The sequence below is a fragment of the Ooceraea biroi genome, chromosome 7 (assembly GCF_003672135.1).
Source record: "Ooceraea biroi isolate clonal line C1 chromosome 7, Obir_v5.4, whole genome shotgun sequence".
NCBI lineage: Eukaryota > Metazoa > Arthropoda > Insecta > Hymenoptera > Formicidae > Ooceraea > Ooceraea biroi.
Window position 1 is genome coordinate 8752154 of NC_039512.1, and position 18089 is coordinate 8770242.

At 34.6% G+C, this 18089-nt stretch overlaps 6 protein-coding genes across 8 annotated transcripts; 3 read left to right on the plus strand and 3 right to left on the minus strand.

Moving 5' to 3' along the window:
• Positions 1-114: 114 nt before the first annotated feature.
• On the plus strand, positions 115-2796 carry LOC105282399 (RNA transcription, translation and transport factor protein). Its single transcript, XM_011344339.3, has 4 exons — positions 115-498; positions 867-1100; positions 1226-1324; positions 1416-2796. Exons 1-4 carry the CDS (start codon positions 438-440, stop codon positions 1781-1783), a joined length of 762 nt encoding a protein of 253 aa, XP_011342641.1. The 5' UTR covers positions 115-437; the 3' UTR covers positions 1784-2796.
• A 502-nt stretch (positions 2797-3298) lies between these two features.
• On the minus strand, positions 3299-6180 carry LOC105282398 (AN1-type zinc finger protein 2A). Its single transcript, XM_011344338.3, has 2 exons — positions 5786-6180; positions 3299-5472 (listed from the first exon to the last, which is right to left on the minus strand). Exon 2 carries the CDS (start codon positions 5437-5439, stop codon positions 4807-4809), a length of 633 nt encoding a protein of 210 aa, XP_011342640.1. The 5' UTR covers positions 5440-5472; positions 5786-6180; the 3' UTR covers positions 3299-4806.
• A 200-nt stretch (positions 6181-6380) lies between these two features.
• LOC105282397 (tetratricopeptide repeat protein 30A) lies at positions 6381-10292 on the minus strand. The gene is made up of 8 exons (XM_011344337.3): positions 10053-10292; positions 9637-9975; positions 9440-9575; positions 9172-9336; positions 8835-9103; positions 7180-7587; positions 6696-7080; positions 6381-6627 (listed from the first exon to the last, which is right to left on the minus strand). Exons 1-8 carry the CDS (start codon positions 10182-10184, stop codon positions 6482-6484), a joined length of 1980 nt encoding a protein of 659 aa, XP_011342639.2. The 5' UTR covers positions 10185-10292; the 3' UTR covers positions 6381-6481.
• Positions 7656-8823, plus strand: LOC105282396 (nucleolar protein of 40 kDa). Of its 2 annotated transcripts, none has more exons than XM_011344336.3 (2): positions 7656-7923; positions 8041-8823. In XM_011344336.3, exons 1-2 carry the CDS (start codon positions 7788-7790, stop codon positions 8673-8675), a joined length of 771 nt encoding a protein of 256 aa, XP_011342638.1. In that variant the 5' UTR covers positions 7656-7787; the 3' UTR covers positions 8676-8823. The 2 variants fall into 2 exon arrangements, with proteins under 2 accessions (XP_011342638.1, XP_011342637.1); XM_011344335.3 differs by having other exon boundaries at positions 7676-7923; positions 8010-8823.
• Positions 10293-10412: 120 nt separating the features above from the next.
• LOC105282391 lies at positions 10413-13005 on the minus strand. Of its 2 annotated transcripts, none has more exons than XM_011344327.3 (4): positions 11428-11609; positions 11110-11182; positions 10909-11027; positions 10413-10835 (listed from the first exon to the last, which is right to left on the minus strand). In XM_011344327.3, the coding sequence occupies exons 2-4, from the start codon at positions 11111-11113 to the stop codon at positions 10614-10616; spliced, it is 345 nt and encodes a 114-aa protein (XP_011342629.1). In that variant the 5' UTR covers positions 11114-11182; positions 11428-11609; the 3' UTR covers positions 10413-10613. The 2 variants fall into 2 exon arrangements, with proteins under 2 accessions (XP_011342629.1, XP_011342628.1); XM_011344326.3 differs by lacking the exon at positions 11428-11609 and adding an exon at positions 11620-13005 and having other exon boundaries at positions 10446-10835.
• Positions 13006-13210: 205 nt separating this feature from the next.
• Positions 13211-18035, plus strand: LOC105282430 (adipocyte plasma membrane-associated protein). The gene is made up of 4 exons (XM_020032679.2): positions 13211-14035; positions 14214-14416; positions 15590-15875; positions 15961-18035. The coding sequence occupies exons 1-4, from the start codon at positions 13926-13928 to the stop codon at positions 17009-17011; spliced, it is 1650 nt and encodes a 549-aa protein (XP_019888238.1). The 5' UTR covers positions 13211-13925; the 3' UTR covers positions 17012-18035.
• The last annotated feature ends 54 nt before the right edge of the window (positions 18036-18089 follow it).

Here is an 18089-nt window from a genome sequence, read left to right on the forward strand (position 1 = left end):
CGCACTGGTTTACATGGTGCCGTGTGCTGCTGCGGGCGAAAGGGAGGGGAGTTTAGTCGTTCCACATGATCGTCATACGTGCTGCCTCCACATGGAACAAAATCGACACCGTCGCGGATTATAAAGAGAAAACTCACGGAAAACTTGAGAATGAGATGTTTTTTGCTTAAAAATTAATTGTATCTGCGTGTGAAATATAATTGAATGTCTCTTGGTTGTTTTCAATTATTTTCTGTCATAAAACTGACGTATGATTGGTTAAAACGTTCACGTCCATGTTTTCCATTGGAAAGTTGCGCGGCGCGATGCGTACGGCTCTTTCGGAACTAGCCGCGAGCAGTTGAGGTAGAATTCATATTGTACGTTTTCTATCTCGCATCAAAACTTGTTGTTTTCTGCAAGTAGTACGTTTGCCATTCTTCTCGTGAGTAATTAATATGTTTGAAAGAAAATTGAAGGCACTTGGTTACTTGGAATGGGACAAAGTTAATGGAAATAGTGAGTACTTTCTGTTTTACGTGTATGTCATAACCTATCCGCACCGATACGGCGAATTCTTGCACGTGTTATTTAGTTAATTTTCATAATGTGAGACTTGATTGCATCATTTTACAAATTTACTTTACAAATTTGCAAATACTGTATATGATACTGTAGTATTCTTCTTTCTTAGATTTTTATTTTACCTTTTGCTTATAGTTGACACTTAGAATTGACAATTAAACACCAAAATTTGCCCAAGTTTACATCTTGATGGTGATATTGTAATTGTCACTGCGAACTGTTTATTTCCTGACTATGGAATAAAATTATGAGATGACTGTTTAATGAATGACAACACAAAAAATGCAATTGTAATGTTTCAGATACTCAACACTTCAGAAAAGTGATTATATGGTTGGAGGATCAGAAGATACGTCATTATACTATAGAAGATCGTAAACAGTTAAGAAATATTACTTCGCCAGAGTGGCCAAAAGCTTTCGAGAAATATTGTCATGACGTTGAATGTCCGATAAAGAGTGAAGAAGGCAAGAATGAAGCTGATCAATTAGAATGGTTCGTTGGATATGCTATTTGGCTCGATTTTGGTGATGATTGTAAGTATAAAGTTTATTTTCAGCAGTTTGAAATTAGATACGATACATATCCATCAATCACAAATATAAGCTTGATCAATAGGAATATATAAAATTTAATAAAAAATAAAATCTAATTTATTTAGGTCAAAAGTATCAACAAGTCACAGGAAGCAAAGCAAAGCCTAAGAACGAAGTAAAAATACCTAGCATCAAATCTACAAACCCTCTAGACAATTTAGATTGTAAGTAAATCCTGTTCATAATTTACGATATCTTATATAAGAATGTATCGCGTAGAAAGAAATAATCTGATCGATTTCTTCCCATTTTTAGTTGATAGTAATGATTTCAAGACTGGAGTTAGCTTGATAGCAAAAGTACTGAATGTACCAAAACATTCTGATCATCTCGTAACACTGCAGGCCTGTAGCAAGCTTGTGTGTAACAAATTAAGTGCGGACGCACCTAAGCAACATAATAATGTTACGAGTACCAAGGGCAAACCGTTGACGGCAATGACTGTAGAATCCAGTTTCAACATGGGCGACATAATGTTGGACAATGCCGCCAAAGGTCTCTCTTTATTGTACATTCAGGATCTCAGGAATCTCCAGACGAAGATTAACGAGACGATAGTCGCCGTGCAAAATATCACGGCTAATCCAAAAACGGACACCAAGTTGGGAAAAGTCGGTAAATGAAAGGTTGTTCGTGTACGATTATTCATAAAGAGGCATGTATCCGATAACGTATTGAGGAAAGATATCTCGTGTCGTTCATATGTTCCGAAGCAACGTCGAATATCTCGTGAAACTCGTTTGAACGATCAAACGAAATATTTATCGAAAATTGTGAACCTTAATTTATTTATACTTTGTTAGTCTGTGCCAAATCTGCGAATATATCGATTTTACATGAAAAGAATAAATATTGCATCTATTTCGTTATACTCGAATCGATATAACATGTGTTGTATAGATTTTCGCTGTGACGAAGAATACTCAGCTTGTGCAAATAAAAATTGTCTTGTTAACTTATTTATATAGGAGCAAGTAGAGACTGAGAGCAGTAGGGAAACGTTAGAACAGAATAAGTTGTTGCATCACAGTAGAATGTACGACAAGCAATAAGCACAAATAAATTAAAGTACAGTTAATTTCTTCAAAAACTGGTAAGCAATTGTTATAAAATAACAATTGTTTTTTGTTGCACTTATTAAATACACGTATCTAGGTAGCGCTAATCGTATTGTAGAGAAAATATATTCTTTGAAAGAATAGGATGTATGATGTAAGCTGTTCAGCACGATAATGTTATTTTATCAATAAATTTAACATTTACCAAGTGTGATCACACACGTATATGTTACAAATAAATTTAATACTGCATAATTTTTAACTGGCTTTTTCAAATTTACTTATATCTATATATGTAACTTTAGTATAACCAAATTATAATTGAAATCCTGCGATAGTACATGAGGGTATAAAAAAAGAACTGCCTCCTATTACTAAAACGCTTTACTATAAAAAGATCTCTATTGTATATAAATAAATATTTGAATACAATGCATATCTCGTAGTAGTTTGAAAAAGATCGTTGAAGAATTTGTCATCAGTATAAATATCACAAAGCAATTTTTTATATATAGCATATCTAAATAAGAAACAAATCGTGGATTGTACATAACGTCAATAAAACTTTTGTAAACGTCCATGCGTTTATCGATACACTTCCAAAATTATCTGCTCTTGCTTCTTCTATTTTATATATACGATATATTACTGCAATGTATAAAGTATACAGGAATATACATGGGAATGTATAATAAACTACTTTCCCGTTACATACATCGAATTTTTCGGAAGATAATTTTTATCGGAAATACTGAAAGGCGAGGCATTTTGCATTCGTAAATTAAAGTATTTCTTACAAATGTGGAAGTGTCAAATGTAGAATTAAGTATATATATAAAAAATCTTACATATATATATATATATATATATATAATGAGATTTTTTTATTTAGATTGGATAAGAAATTATTTCTTTTTGCTTTTCAGTAGCTCTGATATGTTATAAATGCAAATATTACATAATATTAATAAATTTTAGAGTGGCATATAAAAAGTGCATTTATATTTATACGTTATCGTGAATTATATATATATATATATATATATATTGTTTTTTCGAATTCTTTTAATAATTGTAATAGTATTTTTATTCGTTGATAAATTGAAATACGTAGTGACAAGCATATGCATCAGCTATTGGCTGTGTTTGTTAATTGTCAATGCACTCTTATACATTATTAGATATTTGTCGATATTTATTTATAGTTTATTAATTATTTTTAAAAATTTTCATAAACCCTTCACATTATCCATTCCTTTAAGAAAAGTGTTAATTATACACTTTTCTGAAGGAATTTTAAGCAAGCTAAAAAGAAATTAAATATATTATAAAATCATATATATTTATAAAAATATGAGTTAAGTTATCACAGAATCAGCGAATATCAGTTTTATTACAATGCAGCATTGTGAGTGTAAGGTTTATGTATTCACATTTATTCTTCCATTTTGGTGTTATTGGAAAGAATTTTTATGCAAGAAGCTTGTGAAATGTGAATACGATATGTTTAAATATTGATTTTTATTTTGAGACTTTGCCCAAGATATAATGTGAACACATCTAAATATCGTGTATGATTCCTTTCTGCCATCACAGTTTTCGACATTACAGTAAAAATTCTATATATATTATGCCTTTGTTAAAATTCCATTGATAAAAAAAGAACACATAATAATAATTATTTTCGAGTACACGTTGTTATAATAAAATTATTAGAGTAATTTAATTATATCGAAAACATCATTAAATCCGTTTGAAAATCTACAATACAATAGTTACTAATTTGAAAGCAGGTTCTAAAATTGATAAATGTGAATATGCATGAAGTTAAATCATTTCGATATTTCTATTTATTTTTATCATTAAAGTGGAGATTTTTTTATATGAGCACACATTCTAATTTAGATCATGCTTCATCTACTAAGGCACTCTATAATGAAGCTTCATTAATTTTGTAATATATTATTAGAATTGTTAGGTAGTTTGATAGAATATATTTGCTATCTATAAATGCTATATTAAAGTTTGTATAATCTGAATAGGATATAACTCATAATTACGATATTATATGAGAAATCAGATTATGAATGATTATGATGACTTGCGATTTAATATAAAGTTTCATGTAATAAAGAATGCCTATAAGATGAGTATTGCGATTATTATATATATATATATATATATATATATATAGTTTAAATATTTAAAAATACATTATATTGAATATTATGTGCATATACTGATATTCCGCCATTGGATTTATCTTATCAAGCTTGGTTATAAAACCTTGGATTTCACTAAAAACTCCCAATTAATATGATGATACAAGTGAGCAATTTGACAAATAGTCGCAATATCTGTATACATTTTGCTATAACGTCTATAACATATACAATAATTTAAAAATGAATGTAATAACAAATATAATCATTAAGTTTCAAACTTATCATTTGTGCCAAGTTTTCTGAGTGCATTTTGCTTAAAAATAAATTATCTGATACATATATATTTTTACATCAAGTTTTTCCGGAAAACAAGACAAAAAGTTCTCTTTTCTCTTACAACAGTATAAAATAATATGTAAATAATTACGAAAGTCTACACCAATCTCGGTTTTCAGAAGGCACTGGTTGTAATACTCGTCTGTTTCTCTCTTCGTCTTCTAAGGAAGCCTGGAGGGCCCTGGCTAACGCCTCATCTTCGCTCATTGTTCCTTGAAGGCTTCGGAATGAATGCGAGTTGCTGTTACTGTTATTCTGCGTTATTGTCGTTTGAGCTCTTTTATTTAGTGCTTCCAATCTACGCAGTCTCAATGCCTCTTCTGCTCCGATGCAGGCGTGATCGGTGGGATGCCTATGTTTTAAGCAGAAATTGGCGCTGCACTCGCTACACTTCACTGGCACCATCTCCTTGACTTTACATCCCTTGGAGGAACATTTATTGGAGAAAATTTTCCTACGACTTTCCTTGCAGTCATTATCCATGTGCAATCCCACGGCCAGGTCAGGTGGATCACCACGTTTCATCGATATAGGAACATTACACAGTGGACATACAGGCACCTGTACATCCTTCTTGTGCGCACTGGAGCAACTGTGACTTGTGTACGTTATATGATCCGTGCAAAAGATTCCCTTGCAGGCGTCACATTTTAAAGGTAGAAAATCTAAGCGGTTACACATGCTCTCAGAGCAATGTTCTCCCAAATTTGGAAATTCCATTGTGATTGTGTTAAGACTTTCCTTATAGGATGCCTGCAAAAAGAATTTTAACAAAATTAAAATAATTTAGTATATTCTACAACATAATAAATGCATGTATATCATCATTGAATATAAAAGTATCTAATATTATTTGTAAAGAATAAGAGAGATCAGCAGTTTTTTACTTTAGAATAATAAATCTCTTATAACAAAAATTATGTGCTTCAATAAAATCTGTCAATTCAACGTTTGGTAAATTTCTATATTAAGCCTATCTAATAACATTTCTGATAAAATTATTCTTCTGAATAATTACTTTATTTTATTTATGGTGCAATTACCGTCATGATTTGCATGAACATACCTTGACTCAGCGAAAATGAAAAGTTACAAGAATCCGTAAAATATGTAGGCCCTGTGCAAATTTCTTCTTCCTCTTTCTCTGTCTCTCTCTCTCTTTCTCTAACATAAATTCTGAAGCGTTCTGGAATGTCGTAGAGATTTTGCAGCATCAGAAATTACTAGAAATTGCTCGTAACCTCATCGAATTTCTGATAAAAAATTATTCAGCTCCAATTCCTGCTAATCCACGCGATAACCGCATATGTCATGCACTAATGGGATAAACACGTGTACCCCTTTATATATTCTCGCGCGGCGATAGAAACCGATGACCAACGATGATTGACGATTTTCGGACCTACATATTCTCCTGCATTCTCGAAGAAAACGCAAGAATGTCATTGATACAAGGAAACGGAGAATTCAAACGCGTTGCAAATCATGGAATCGCGATGGAGGCGCTTTGCACGAAGGCACGAGCAAGCTACATGTCCGCGAAATTCAAATGAGATTCTGATTAACGAACAAATCCTACTTGTTCTTAAAGTTTATCGGACATGAATAAAATTTAGCGATTATCTTATTAAATCTGTTAAGCTTGGAATTAATAATTTTTATTTAATTATTAAATCTAAAATTTATTTCCTTGTTTTGTACATTTTGTTACATAAATCAGATTCTTACAATTTTCTCATCAATCTTCAAGGAAGTCACATCCTTAGTAAGACATTTGTAATTTCAAAAATAATGCTTTGAGGTATCGCGCTTCGTAAACTACTGTCCGTTTGCCTTGGGGAGAAACGTTCAGCATATCCTGTACATCGAACGGCTGATCGATCACTGTCATTATGTCTTTACCGTAAACTGTAATCAAGGAAGAAAAAAATCAGTTATCATTGCTTCGCAAGTGTATTAAGTCTCGCAAAATGTACCTTCACAATGCTCCAAGAATTGAATGCATTCCTGCAGCGTGGTATCTTGCAAGACGACCATCTGTTTCGCCAATTGCTCCAGGAGCGATAAAAAGCATCTCTTGGTGTAGAACCAGGTGTCCGTGCCGAGTTTCTTGTTGTACGGCTCCAAGCTCTTCATTACTCGAGATATGCCAAACTCGTAATTGCCCTTGGAGCAGTACAACGTTCCAATTACCAAGTTTACGATGCACAAGTGAAAGAGTTTCTTGTCCTGATCCTCAAACGACACCGCCTCTTCCTCCTTCTCGATCTTCTTCATTAGCTCCTCGGCCTCCGCGTTTTGCGAGGTCATGATGTAGCTGACGCACAAGTTCGCGAGAACTATCGCACTTACATCCAAGATCTGTGAAATGCAAATCGCAGCAGTGAGACAGTGCAAACATTAAAGCGTCGCGTCACATCCTTGTTTATGTGATCGATATTAGTAACAAATGGTACTAACATTGTCATATTTCTTTTTAACAATTGGCTCGTAGAAACGCGTCGCGTCCTTGAACTTGTTCTCCTGCATGAAAAGAGTGTGCGCTACATTTAATTTCCACACGTCGTGCTCGTTGCAAAACTCGACGCTCTTCTTGAAAATCTTCTCCACCTGGGCATAATTTTCTAGATCCCAATAAATTTTCGCTTGCGCCATTAGAACGGGTACATATCTGTCGAGCGCCTCCTCGTAATCATTTACCGCCTTCTTCACGGCATTGTCATCGTGATTCAGTCTTGCTTCCTGCACTTGTTTAGTCGCTTTGCGCAATGCCTCTGTATGTTTATTAACGAGATCGTCGAATTTACGATACGCCTCCTCCGGCGAAGTTTGCTGCGTTATTAACGCGTCCAAAAAATCGTACAAGTACTGAAAATAATATATGCAAAAGTTATATATGAGAACGATGATCATGTTGGCATCCTCGGTTGATGCCGCCTTAATGGATACGGCCCTGCGTGTTTGTGTACCTGTTAATCTATATTATTAAAAACCCTAACCTATAACGTGATATTTTGTTTTCGATTGCGCGTCGTAGAAGAGTGACGCACATACGGTTTTCTCGTTTCATGAGAAAAGCGAGACAGCATGACAAAGTGCGAATTGAATCAGATATTCCTTGGCGAGATTGCATCCGTGCAAAATTATGGAGCTTTTATCAGAATACCGGGTACCTCGCAACAAGGTTTAATACATCGGACACAGGTATCGTCACGTTCAACTATGCGTTCGATAAAATATGTATTAATACATATCGATATAATTGATTGATTTGTGTGCCGTTCTGTCAGGTAAGCGCGGCTCATGTCGACAATGTTGCAGAGATTTTGCAAAAGGGTGAGCGCGTCTGGTGTAAGGTGATCTCTGTGGCGGAGGACGGCAAGATAGGGCTGTCCATGAAACATGTCGATCAAGGAAATGGTACGGACTTGGACCCCAATGGCGTAGAGTTACAAAGAGACATACAACGGAGAAAGAATCCAGGTGTGACTCAGCGTAAAGCCATACAGCTGGAGGCAGTACTAAACACCACGTGCATAAAATGCGGGACCAAGGGGCACCTGTCGAAGGACTGTTTCATGTCCCCCGACGGAAAGACGTACGACCTGATTCCAGAGATCGAGGAGCCGAGCGTTCCGGAACCAGCCTACGAGAATAAAGAGAAAAAGACGCAAAAGAAACACAAATTAAAAAAATTGAAAAAGAAAAAGTCGAAGAAGAGTAAGCAGACTACGGAGGATGACAGCGACTCGGAGGACAAAGAGAGAAGCAAGAGAAAGAAGAAGTCCTCCAAGGAGCGCAAGAAGCACAAGAAGAAACACAGCAGCAGTTCCAGTGACTCTTCTGACAGCTCTTCGTCTAGTCATGACGTGAAAGCTCACAAACGAAAACACTCTGATGACTACGAGACTCGAACAAAAAAATGCAAGCACTCTAAAACCAAACATCCAGACTGACTTCATAACAACGTTACATGTGACTACACTTTTCATCTTTATGTGCTCTACCACGTACACATTTGATGTATATAAAATATGTAAAATCATCTTGTAATTACAACAAACATTTGAACCTGTGTTAAATAAATGTTTGCCGTTCGTAAAAGCTGGACTTACTGGCGTTAAGTACTTGTAAGTTAGGTGTACGTTCTCAGCTAGGACATCAGCAGCCAAGTCGTAATACTGATATTTACAATAGAGAAGTAACAAATTGGCAAAAGTCTCGGGTGGAAATGGATTCTGCTGCAGCAGAAACTGCAACTTCTCGAATCCTTCGCTCGGTTTCGTGCCCATATTTATCAACGCCTGGTTGTGCAACGTGACAGCGTCCAGTTCCTCTTCGGAGCGTGGTGGCATGTCCGTCAACGCCTCTTTCGCTGCATCATCTGCAACATTAATGTAAAAGACGGTGCCCATTCCTCGAGAATTAAAACCTGCAGTGATGCGGGATTACAGTTTTGCAATTGGTACTCTATGGCAGCCTTCAGGTTGAACGCCTCTGTTAAAGCTGTCTCGTGCAGAGTTAACGTATTCCCGACGCTTCTAACTTCGATACCCTCAGTTGTCATGCCCACGCTTAACTCCGGATGCTCTCTTATACCGTGCTCGATAATAGTTGCTAAAACGCGACGAGATTTGATAAAACTCGTGGCAATTGATATTAATATTCGATAATAACGGGAACGAAAAATATTAATTAACTCGTTATTAAATATTAATACCGATATGTTTCAGTGACGCTGCATATTCCTTCAGTTTAAAATAACAAAGCGCGACGTTGTATGATAAATGCGGCTTGAATCCCGCAATTTGTAACGCATTCGAAAATTTCTTGAGTGCCTGCTCATACTGCTCCTCCTGAAAACCGCATGTCCATTGTACATCCATCAATCTGAACCCGCTTACAACCATCCTATACCTTGTACAAGAGACACCCCAAATTGATTTCCGTGTCAACGTCATCAGCCGGACACTGATCGACAAGATTCTTCGCTGCGACCATATCCTCTTGGCCATACTTTATAGCTGCCTGTAACTTTTTTACCTTGTACTCTAAATTACTCTGATTGATGATGCTCGAGCAGACTGTCCATGCCTCCGGATACATGCAAGCCTGATGCAGCGACTGGGCATAATAAAGCTTGTATACGGTCTCCTCTGGGCACAGTTGAACCAGTTTCTCATAACACTGAGACGCAGCCATAAAATCTTGCGTATAAAAGTAACAATGGGCGAGGAGAGACAAGCAAGGCCTGGACTAAAAGAGCACCTCTTAACACTCTCTCTGATAATGCTTTTTTTAAATTAAAAAACACATTATTGCAGCGTACATACGTTAGGATAAGAATCTAAAAGGTTCAGCAAGACTTTAATAGTTTCGGTGTATCGCTGTTCCTTTATCATACTGTATATCGTTTTAGTATACTCTCCATCTTTTATATACACATTTTCTATGAACGTAGACATAGCTGGGTTATTAACAATGCACTATCAAATTGCAACAGTGATTCAGTATAAATCTTTTACTCGGTTTCATGAAATGTAGCTTCGTTAGCTATGACACATTGTTTTGGCATCACCTACAATCTGTTGTCAAGGAAACGACGCGGTGGAATATATCGGAATGCTTTAAACTCTGTTATCCGTTACATATTTTACAAAAATACATTTGTTACGAAGAGAATGTTAATTTATTGTTAAATGCAGTTAATTTATTCGACACATGAGTAGAACAATAAAAGTAACAGGTTTATTATTTTTAAAATTTTATACAAACTTATTATACAAAATTGAGATGAAAAGTAATTTTGCTTATATTAATATACTTAATAATTTATATATATAATAAATATAAAAACAATTGCAAAAGGAAAAGCTAAATAACGTTAAAAAGATTTACTCCCATAAGAGTTTTTTTATTTCACTCAACTTATCTCTTTTAATTTGATCCACAACAGCCGTCAAGTTTTCAATCTTGTTAATCATTACTTGCAATTTATGTTCTTGCATCTTTAGTAGTTTATTCGCTTCAGAGAACTCTTGGTTCAATGTAGAATATTCGTTTGTGAAGGATGGCACATCCAGATTGTTTACCAGTTTTGTGAAAACTTTTGTCATCTGCAATAAAAATATGCCAATAAGAAATACCAAAGTAAAAAAATAAGAACCCAATAATTTCATTCAAACTCACACATATCTCGTTAGTGAGTTTGATGCATGTCTCAAGTTCCTTCACACATTGCAGTGGATATCTCTCTCGAGCGTCGCAAGCTTCAAACAGTGCATCTTCACACTGTTGCTCAAGATCATCTAAATTAATAACATCATGAATACCAATATTAATCATTTCCAACAAATCAATGCAATAAAGCATAACACAAAGTATACTTACCCATTTCTAACTAAATATATGTATCTTTACTGCAAAATTACGTCTAAGAAATGGTAAGCATCTTTTTAATTGCCTGGAAAACAAACATAAACAAATATATTATTAAGAAGAATGCCTGATGAATAATGTATTTAATATGATAAAAACAATTGTAATACCAAATTACATATGAAAACTGAATATGCAGATTATGAAAGACTGAAAGTGGAATCAGAAAAAAAATTTTGTTTCATAGTGAAAGGAACGGTTTCAGATAATGACAATCTCAATTATTAACTTTAGTCAAAAATTAATGAAATATATTATAATGAAACATACATGTAAAGTTTTAAAATTGAGACACAGTATCAAACCAGATGACAGATAGTTTGGTTTGACAGATTCATAGCATTGTGGTTAAATTATAATAGTACTGTATATTGAATAGAAATCTCGCAAAACTCAAGATGGATCTCAACAAATTTTGTATCATTTAAAGCACGAGCACGATATCATAATTTTGATACGTACTGATATTCACTGGAGTCTCGCAACACTTGTCCAAAACCACGCGCACCGTTAATGACGCTCGAGACATATTTGAATTTAAAAGCTTCACATCGTGCTTCGCGCAGTGGTACCAATCAAAAGAACTATAAAAGTAATGCTGAATTCGCACCACAGATTTTTGTCCAATGAGAGATTTTACTTTCTAGGAATTCTACAAGTCATACTTTCGCTTATTGAATTCTCAGAAAATAAAGTTTCCTATTGGATAACGGACCTCATATGTGGAGCACGGAAGTAAAACACTAGATACGCCATATTATCGAATGTAGACGCGCGAAGTTTGATAGCATATCCATAAATATATTTTCATTATTTCTCTTCGTATCTCTTTGTACTATAATTATTCAAGCTGGAATATTGTCTACTTTCCGTCTTTTATTAAGAAAAAGCGCACAGCAGAATGCTAACAACAATTTATTAATAACATTTATCAGTAAGATATATCGGCAAATATTGAATATAAAGCAGGCCCTAGGTCAATATTATTGCACAATTAATTATTACCGTTTGTAGATTATATTGAAGGAAAAGTTTCTTCATCTACTTTCTTCTCTTCTTTTCTTTATTATAACAAGCTAAAGCAATGGCTATAACACAATAAGCTGCTTTGGTATACTTAACATTTTCTTAGAAATTAAATTATTGCTTTGAGAGTTACTATATTGCACTGTTTAGAGAGAGAATAATGTCATATTAGCAATATATTGTGTAATAATTTGACCGTCTAGGACCTGCTTCAATATTATTGTGCAATATTATTGTGTAATATTGACCGTTTAAAGCCCGCTTAAGCTCTGTCGTTCAAATTGAGCAATCTAAAAATGTATAAATTAAAGGCCTTTGCATAATATATAGGTAGCGATCTAGCGATAGCGATAGACAATAGCAGAGGCGATAGTATAAAGCGATAGCGATGGCGATAGCACGGCAATAGAAACAGAGAATTGCAACACTAGAAAGTATGCCAATGCAAAATGGAAAACGGAACAGGCAATGGCGACAAAATTTCCGAATTTCGCCTATCACTATTGTGCAAGGGCCTTAAGTCGCAGCATCCACAGATTTGAATGCAATGAATAATTAAATTTTGATTTAAAACCATTAAAGGTGTCAACTGAATACTGCGGATTAGACAGTAGTATTGCACATATTGAATTATATTTGCAACCTTGGCCAGCAATAAAATTTAATTTGGATACAGATAATGTATGATCTAAAATATATTTGCATTTGTTATTTAAATTGTTATATAGCATATAATAATGCTAATTTACTAAAGTATTAGTTAAATACGCCAATTCTTATAAGACTTGTGTCATTTGTACCTTATATAACATTCGCTATTATGGTACTATTGGATATGCATGAAAATTTATTGATTTATTTGATAAATTTGCATTATTGCATATTTCGATATTAACTGAAACTGACGTCACTGCCAGATGAAGATCTGCCAGATATGCGCAATAATATGCAGAGGTGCGGACATGTTCGACTTGCATGTAATCGGTTCAAGATAGGTTTGCATAAACTTTATTCGAACTTACATAATCAGGTTATATATATGCGTGAGGAGCCTGTTAAATTCAAAACAATGAGCTAAAAAACCGATGCTAATGTATTCTCGTGCTTATATCGCTTTGTCATACGCATGATTGCATAAGATGCGCCTGCCGTTAACCTTATCAAGCGAAAATGTGCCCGACTGTCCGAGCGACGAACAATGTGGGTGATAAGAGCGCACGCGTGTCTTGTTTCGTCAATTACGGAGTAATTAATCCGTGTCTCGAAAATTGATGACATCGTACAATCATTGATTTTCATTCGTACAGCATTCGTGTGGTGAATATTTACATGTCGCGGATATTACATTCGCGACCGCCATTAGACACATCGATGCCGTTATTCCTGCCATCGCAAGAACAGTTAAATTGCCTACTAAACTGCTAAACTGTGAGTTCCCGATTCTCCCAAAGCTGCATTTAACAGTTACGTGCAGCACTGACGATCACGAACGTCCGTCCGTTGCAACCCCTTTCGAATTCTCTCCCACTCACGCGATCTTGCCGCTTCCAGTTTGCAAAGTCCGATTATTTGTCAGTGACTTCAAGGCACAGCGTTCCGTTGCATAACAGTCGCAGGTTTTCTGTCACAAGCGTCGGTACGCAGCGGGGAGAAAGTGAGATTCGTGCTCGAGCGCACGAGTGTTCGCTGCGAGAAAAGTAAAGAGTCATCATCATCGTCGTCGAGGAGACATCGGTGCCAAGATGAGCTGTCTGAAGGCGACCGGTACTGTCTTTATCTACATCGGCTTATTTCTGGCCATAATCACGTTCATACCAGGTTTACCTCCAGACATAGAATTCTCTGAGATCAGGTACTTCGCGCAATTCCAATAATAATTCTAATATAGCAATAATAATAATAATAATAATAATAATAATAATAATAATAATTCTGTCATTTGATCAATGTTCTGTCAATTATGAATCAAATACGTATGCCTAGTAATTGTCTCTAACCTTGAACTTTAACCATTGACCGTGATTTTATAGCGTGGTACCGCCACGCGATCTCGATCCACGATTCCCGAAGAATCGGCTGACAGGATGCGAGAAACTATTCGAGGGACAACTTACCGGTGCAGAAGGCTTCAGCTCTTACAATGGGCAGCTATATAGCGGCATACATGGTGGTTACATTATACGACTTGAGGAGGATCGCTTCGTGCCCATAGTCAAATTCGGTAAAAAATGCGGTAAGTTGCGGACCGAATAGCCGAAACGCTGTTTTTATTCGATCGATTCGTTTATCGTTGAAAATCTTGCAAGTCACTCGGCTAAATAAGTTTTGCATATATAAAAATAATTTAGTTACTTATTTGACACTTTATATGCCGGCGAACACGGAATGGAATATTCCGTGTTTACTTTGTCTGTATTTATTTCATCGGTGCGTTTTCTGCAAGCCAAGGCAATTCTCTGTGCATTAAGCTAACATTAAGAAACTAGCTTAGTTATGTATGATGTGCATTCTCTTAAACAGTTATTTACTTTGTTATTGAAATTGAGATTTTATTTAATTAATTTTTTTCTAATGAATACTTTTAGCGATGTCAAGTGTACTTTACGAAATCGTCAAAAATACCCGGCATATAAGGTATTAAAATTAAATAGATAGAATAATCTGCTACTTTTTTTTATCAAGAATTGTTTTTGATAATAAAATATAAATGTCTATTTTATAGAGCTTTTATAAGATGCATTTTAAGTTAATATCTCTCATATAGTCTCTTGAATATTTAATGTATAAAGTAGATTAATATAAGTTTATAATAATAATAATTAATTATTAAAGAAAATCTAAATAACAATATGTGTGTGTCTTAAGTAAAATTAAAAAGTAATCTAAATTGATCAATCAATCAATAGAAAATCATCGATCAATAAATTAATCAAGTATGTTAATAAAAAAATATGGATATACATAGCGTTCTGAAGTTGTTAAGTATTAATTATCAAATTTCTTTAATAATTTAAACAGAATTGATAAATTTGAAATATAGATGAAACCAGCCACGTAAATTATGTTAAACCATCTAAATGTACATCTAAAAATAATCTTCATATATATGATTAAACTTTGAATGTGTATGTTATCTTGTCACTAGACTACAGTCATGATAAACAAGAGCAAAGATCAAGTAACATGGTGTAGTAGAAACCTAAAGTACATGTTTCTGTAATGAATATCATGTACATACACATACATATGTATAATATGGCATACATATGTGTGCAGTATTTATATAAAAGAAGATAAAGTGATAATAATTTTTATGATACATCTTTATCTAGTGCATTTAACTGACATAATAAGAGATTATGTAACTGATCAATATAGCTGATTACATGTGTTTTCCTATTTATAGATGGTATTTGGCAAGAACATATATGTGGCAGACCATTGGGAATGAAATTTGACAAGAAAGGCAATTTATTTGTAGTAGATACTTATTACGGGATTTTCAAAGTAAATGTTGAAACTGGAGAATACACAAATATAGTAAATAGCTCTAAGCCGATCAATGGGAAAGTTCCGATGTTACCTAATTCTGTAGACGTAGCAGAAAATGGAGATTTGTATTGGACCGACAGTAGTACGGCGCTCCCACTTAATATCTTAGTGCCGTTATTCTTCGTCAATCCATCAGGAAGGTAATAAAAAACAAACAGAAGAAGCTAAGAATTAATTTGCTTAATCATTTAATGTATTCGTAAATGTATTAATTATTAATTACAGGTTTATTCGTTATAATGCGGCTACAAAGAAAAACGAAGTGTTAATGGAAAACCTTGCATTCGCAAATGGAGTTAAACTAAGCGACGACGAAAGTTTCGTACTTGTCGCAGAATCGTTATTAACCCGTATCATGAAATACCATTTGAAAGGACCGAAGGCAGGTCAAAAAGAGATTTTCATAGACGCCTTGCCGGGCATGCCGGACAATCTTCAGAGCGACGGCCGCGGTGGATTTTTCGTTACTATGGTTATAACCGTCGATTCTGAGCATCCTCAGCTATCTGTTTCGCTCTTACCACATCCATATCTGAGAAAAATGATCGTACGATTGTTATTATTACTGAGAGCACCGTTCAAACTGTTGAATGATCTTATTCCCAATGTCTATTGCGAGAGAATGGCGCATGCGATGGTATCATATCAAGGTATCGGGATGTTATTCGATCAAAAAAGACGATCTCTACTGTTGAGATTAGATGCGTCTGGTAACATTATAGAAGCCCTTTCTTCAGACGATGATACCTTCAGCGGTATAAGTGATGCTTATATACACAATGGCTATGTATGGTTTGGTTCTCCATGGCGATCGTATATCCCTCGAGTACCGTTGAAACAGGCTTTCCCTGATCTAGCTAATGATGAAAAATTATCTTCTGGCGCAAAGAGTGAGAAGCGTTCTGCAAGTTCAAATTCTGAGAGAACGAAACGAGATACAGATTCTGTGACGACGAAACCGACCGAGTCGAAGCCGAAGGCAGCTCCTACAACACCGAAACCAACTGCTGCTCCCACGACAACACCCAAGCCAACTGCTGTGCCAAGCCAAGCTCCTAAAGCTAGCAAACCCACCACCGACAGTGGCAGTGCAAAATCTTCGGAAACCAAGCCAGCTTCAAAACCGAACGCTAAGACTGAAACAAAAACAAATACCGCAAAATCCGGAAAGAATGCAAAAGTGGAGCAGGATGCACCCGTGAAACAAAAAATGCCAAACTCGCAATCTGCGAAAGTTAAATCGGCAGAAGCAAACCGTCCAAAAGAAGAATTCTAATGAAGAACTCTAATGAAAAATAGGCAACGCCGCATTTGTGATACCAGTAACACCAGTTAAACAGTACACTTCATTTCACAAACATTCCATTCCGATGAAAAATAAAAATCGAGTACGTACAGGTTATTAATTCCTAAGATACAGCAAGACATAGGATACTTGCTTTACATTTCATCGTTACATCCCAGTCGTACACATTCGTTTATGTATATGCAAGGTATGTAGTCCATCGTACCATGAAAAAATAATTGATTATATCTTACATTTTCGGAGTGAAACAACGCAATAATATACATTATAAAAATTGACGAATTTTATTCCAATACGATGTAAAGATAAAAGTTGATACATTAGCGACTGATGTGTACATACATATATATATATATATATATATATATGAAGTTGCAAACATTGTTTTTGCAGATTTTACTAAACGTTATTCGTTTATAGTTACATGCTGAATTTTTATATATTTAGAATTTAAATATGACACCTGAAAAGATTTATAATTTTTTTATGGCAATCCTAACAATATTTATCGTTACTGTTTACTTTTCTGCTACTTTTAAGTTTCGATTGCGATTCTGTAGGTGGAATTTGAAATCAGATATTAAAGTAATTAACTCGTAACAAATCTTTAATAAAGACAATTACTATTTTGTTATTAAAATGTTATCCTGTATTTTGATTTGTGCAATCTGGATTCATGATTTAAAGATAATTATTATTTTTATTTTTATATATTATATTTTTGTGTTTATCTGTGATACAGAGAATATGCACAAATGTAATTTGCATAAATTGTGACAGATATAATTGAATAAAGCTCGAGACAATATACAAAGATTGTAATTAAAAGCTGAACACCTTACTGTCAAGTTGAATGATATTATTTATTAATTATAAACTATGTATGGATTATAATAATTTTGTTACATGGTGTCAGGTATGGAATGTAAAATAGTTATAAGAAATTGTACAGTTTGGCAACTGAAATAAAAGCAGCTTTATAAATAGACGAATATATCACTAGTGTAAATATTAAAATCCTTATAATAATATGATACACATAAAATAT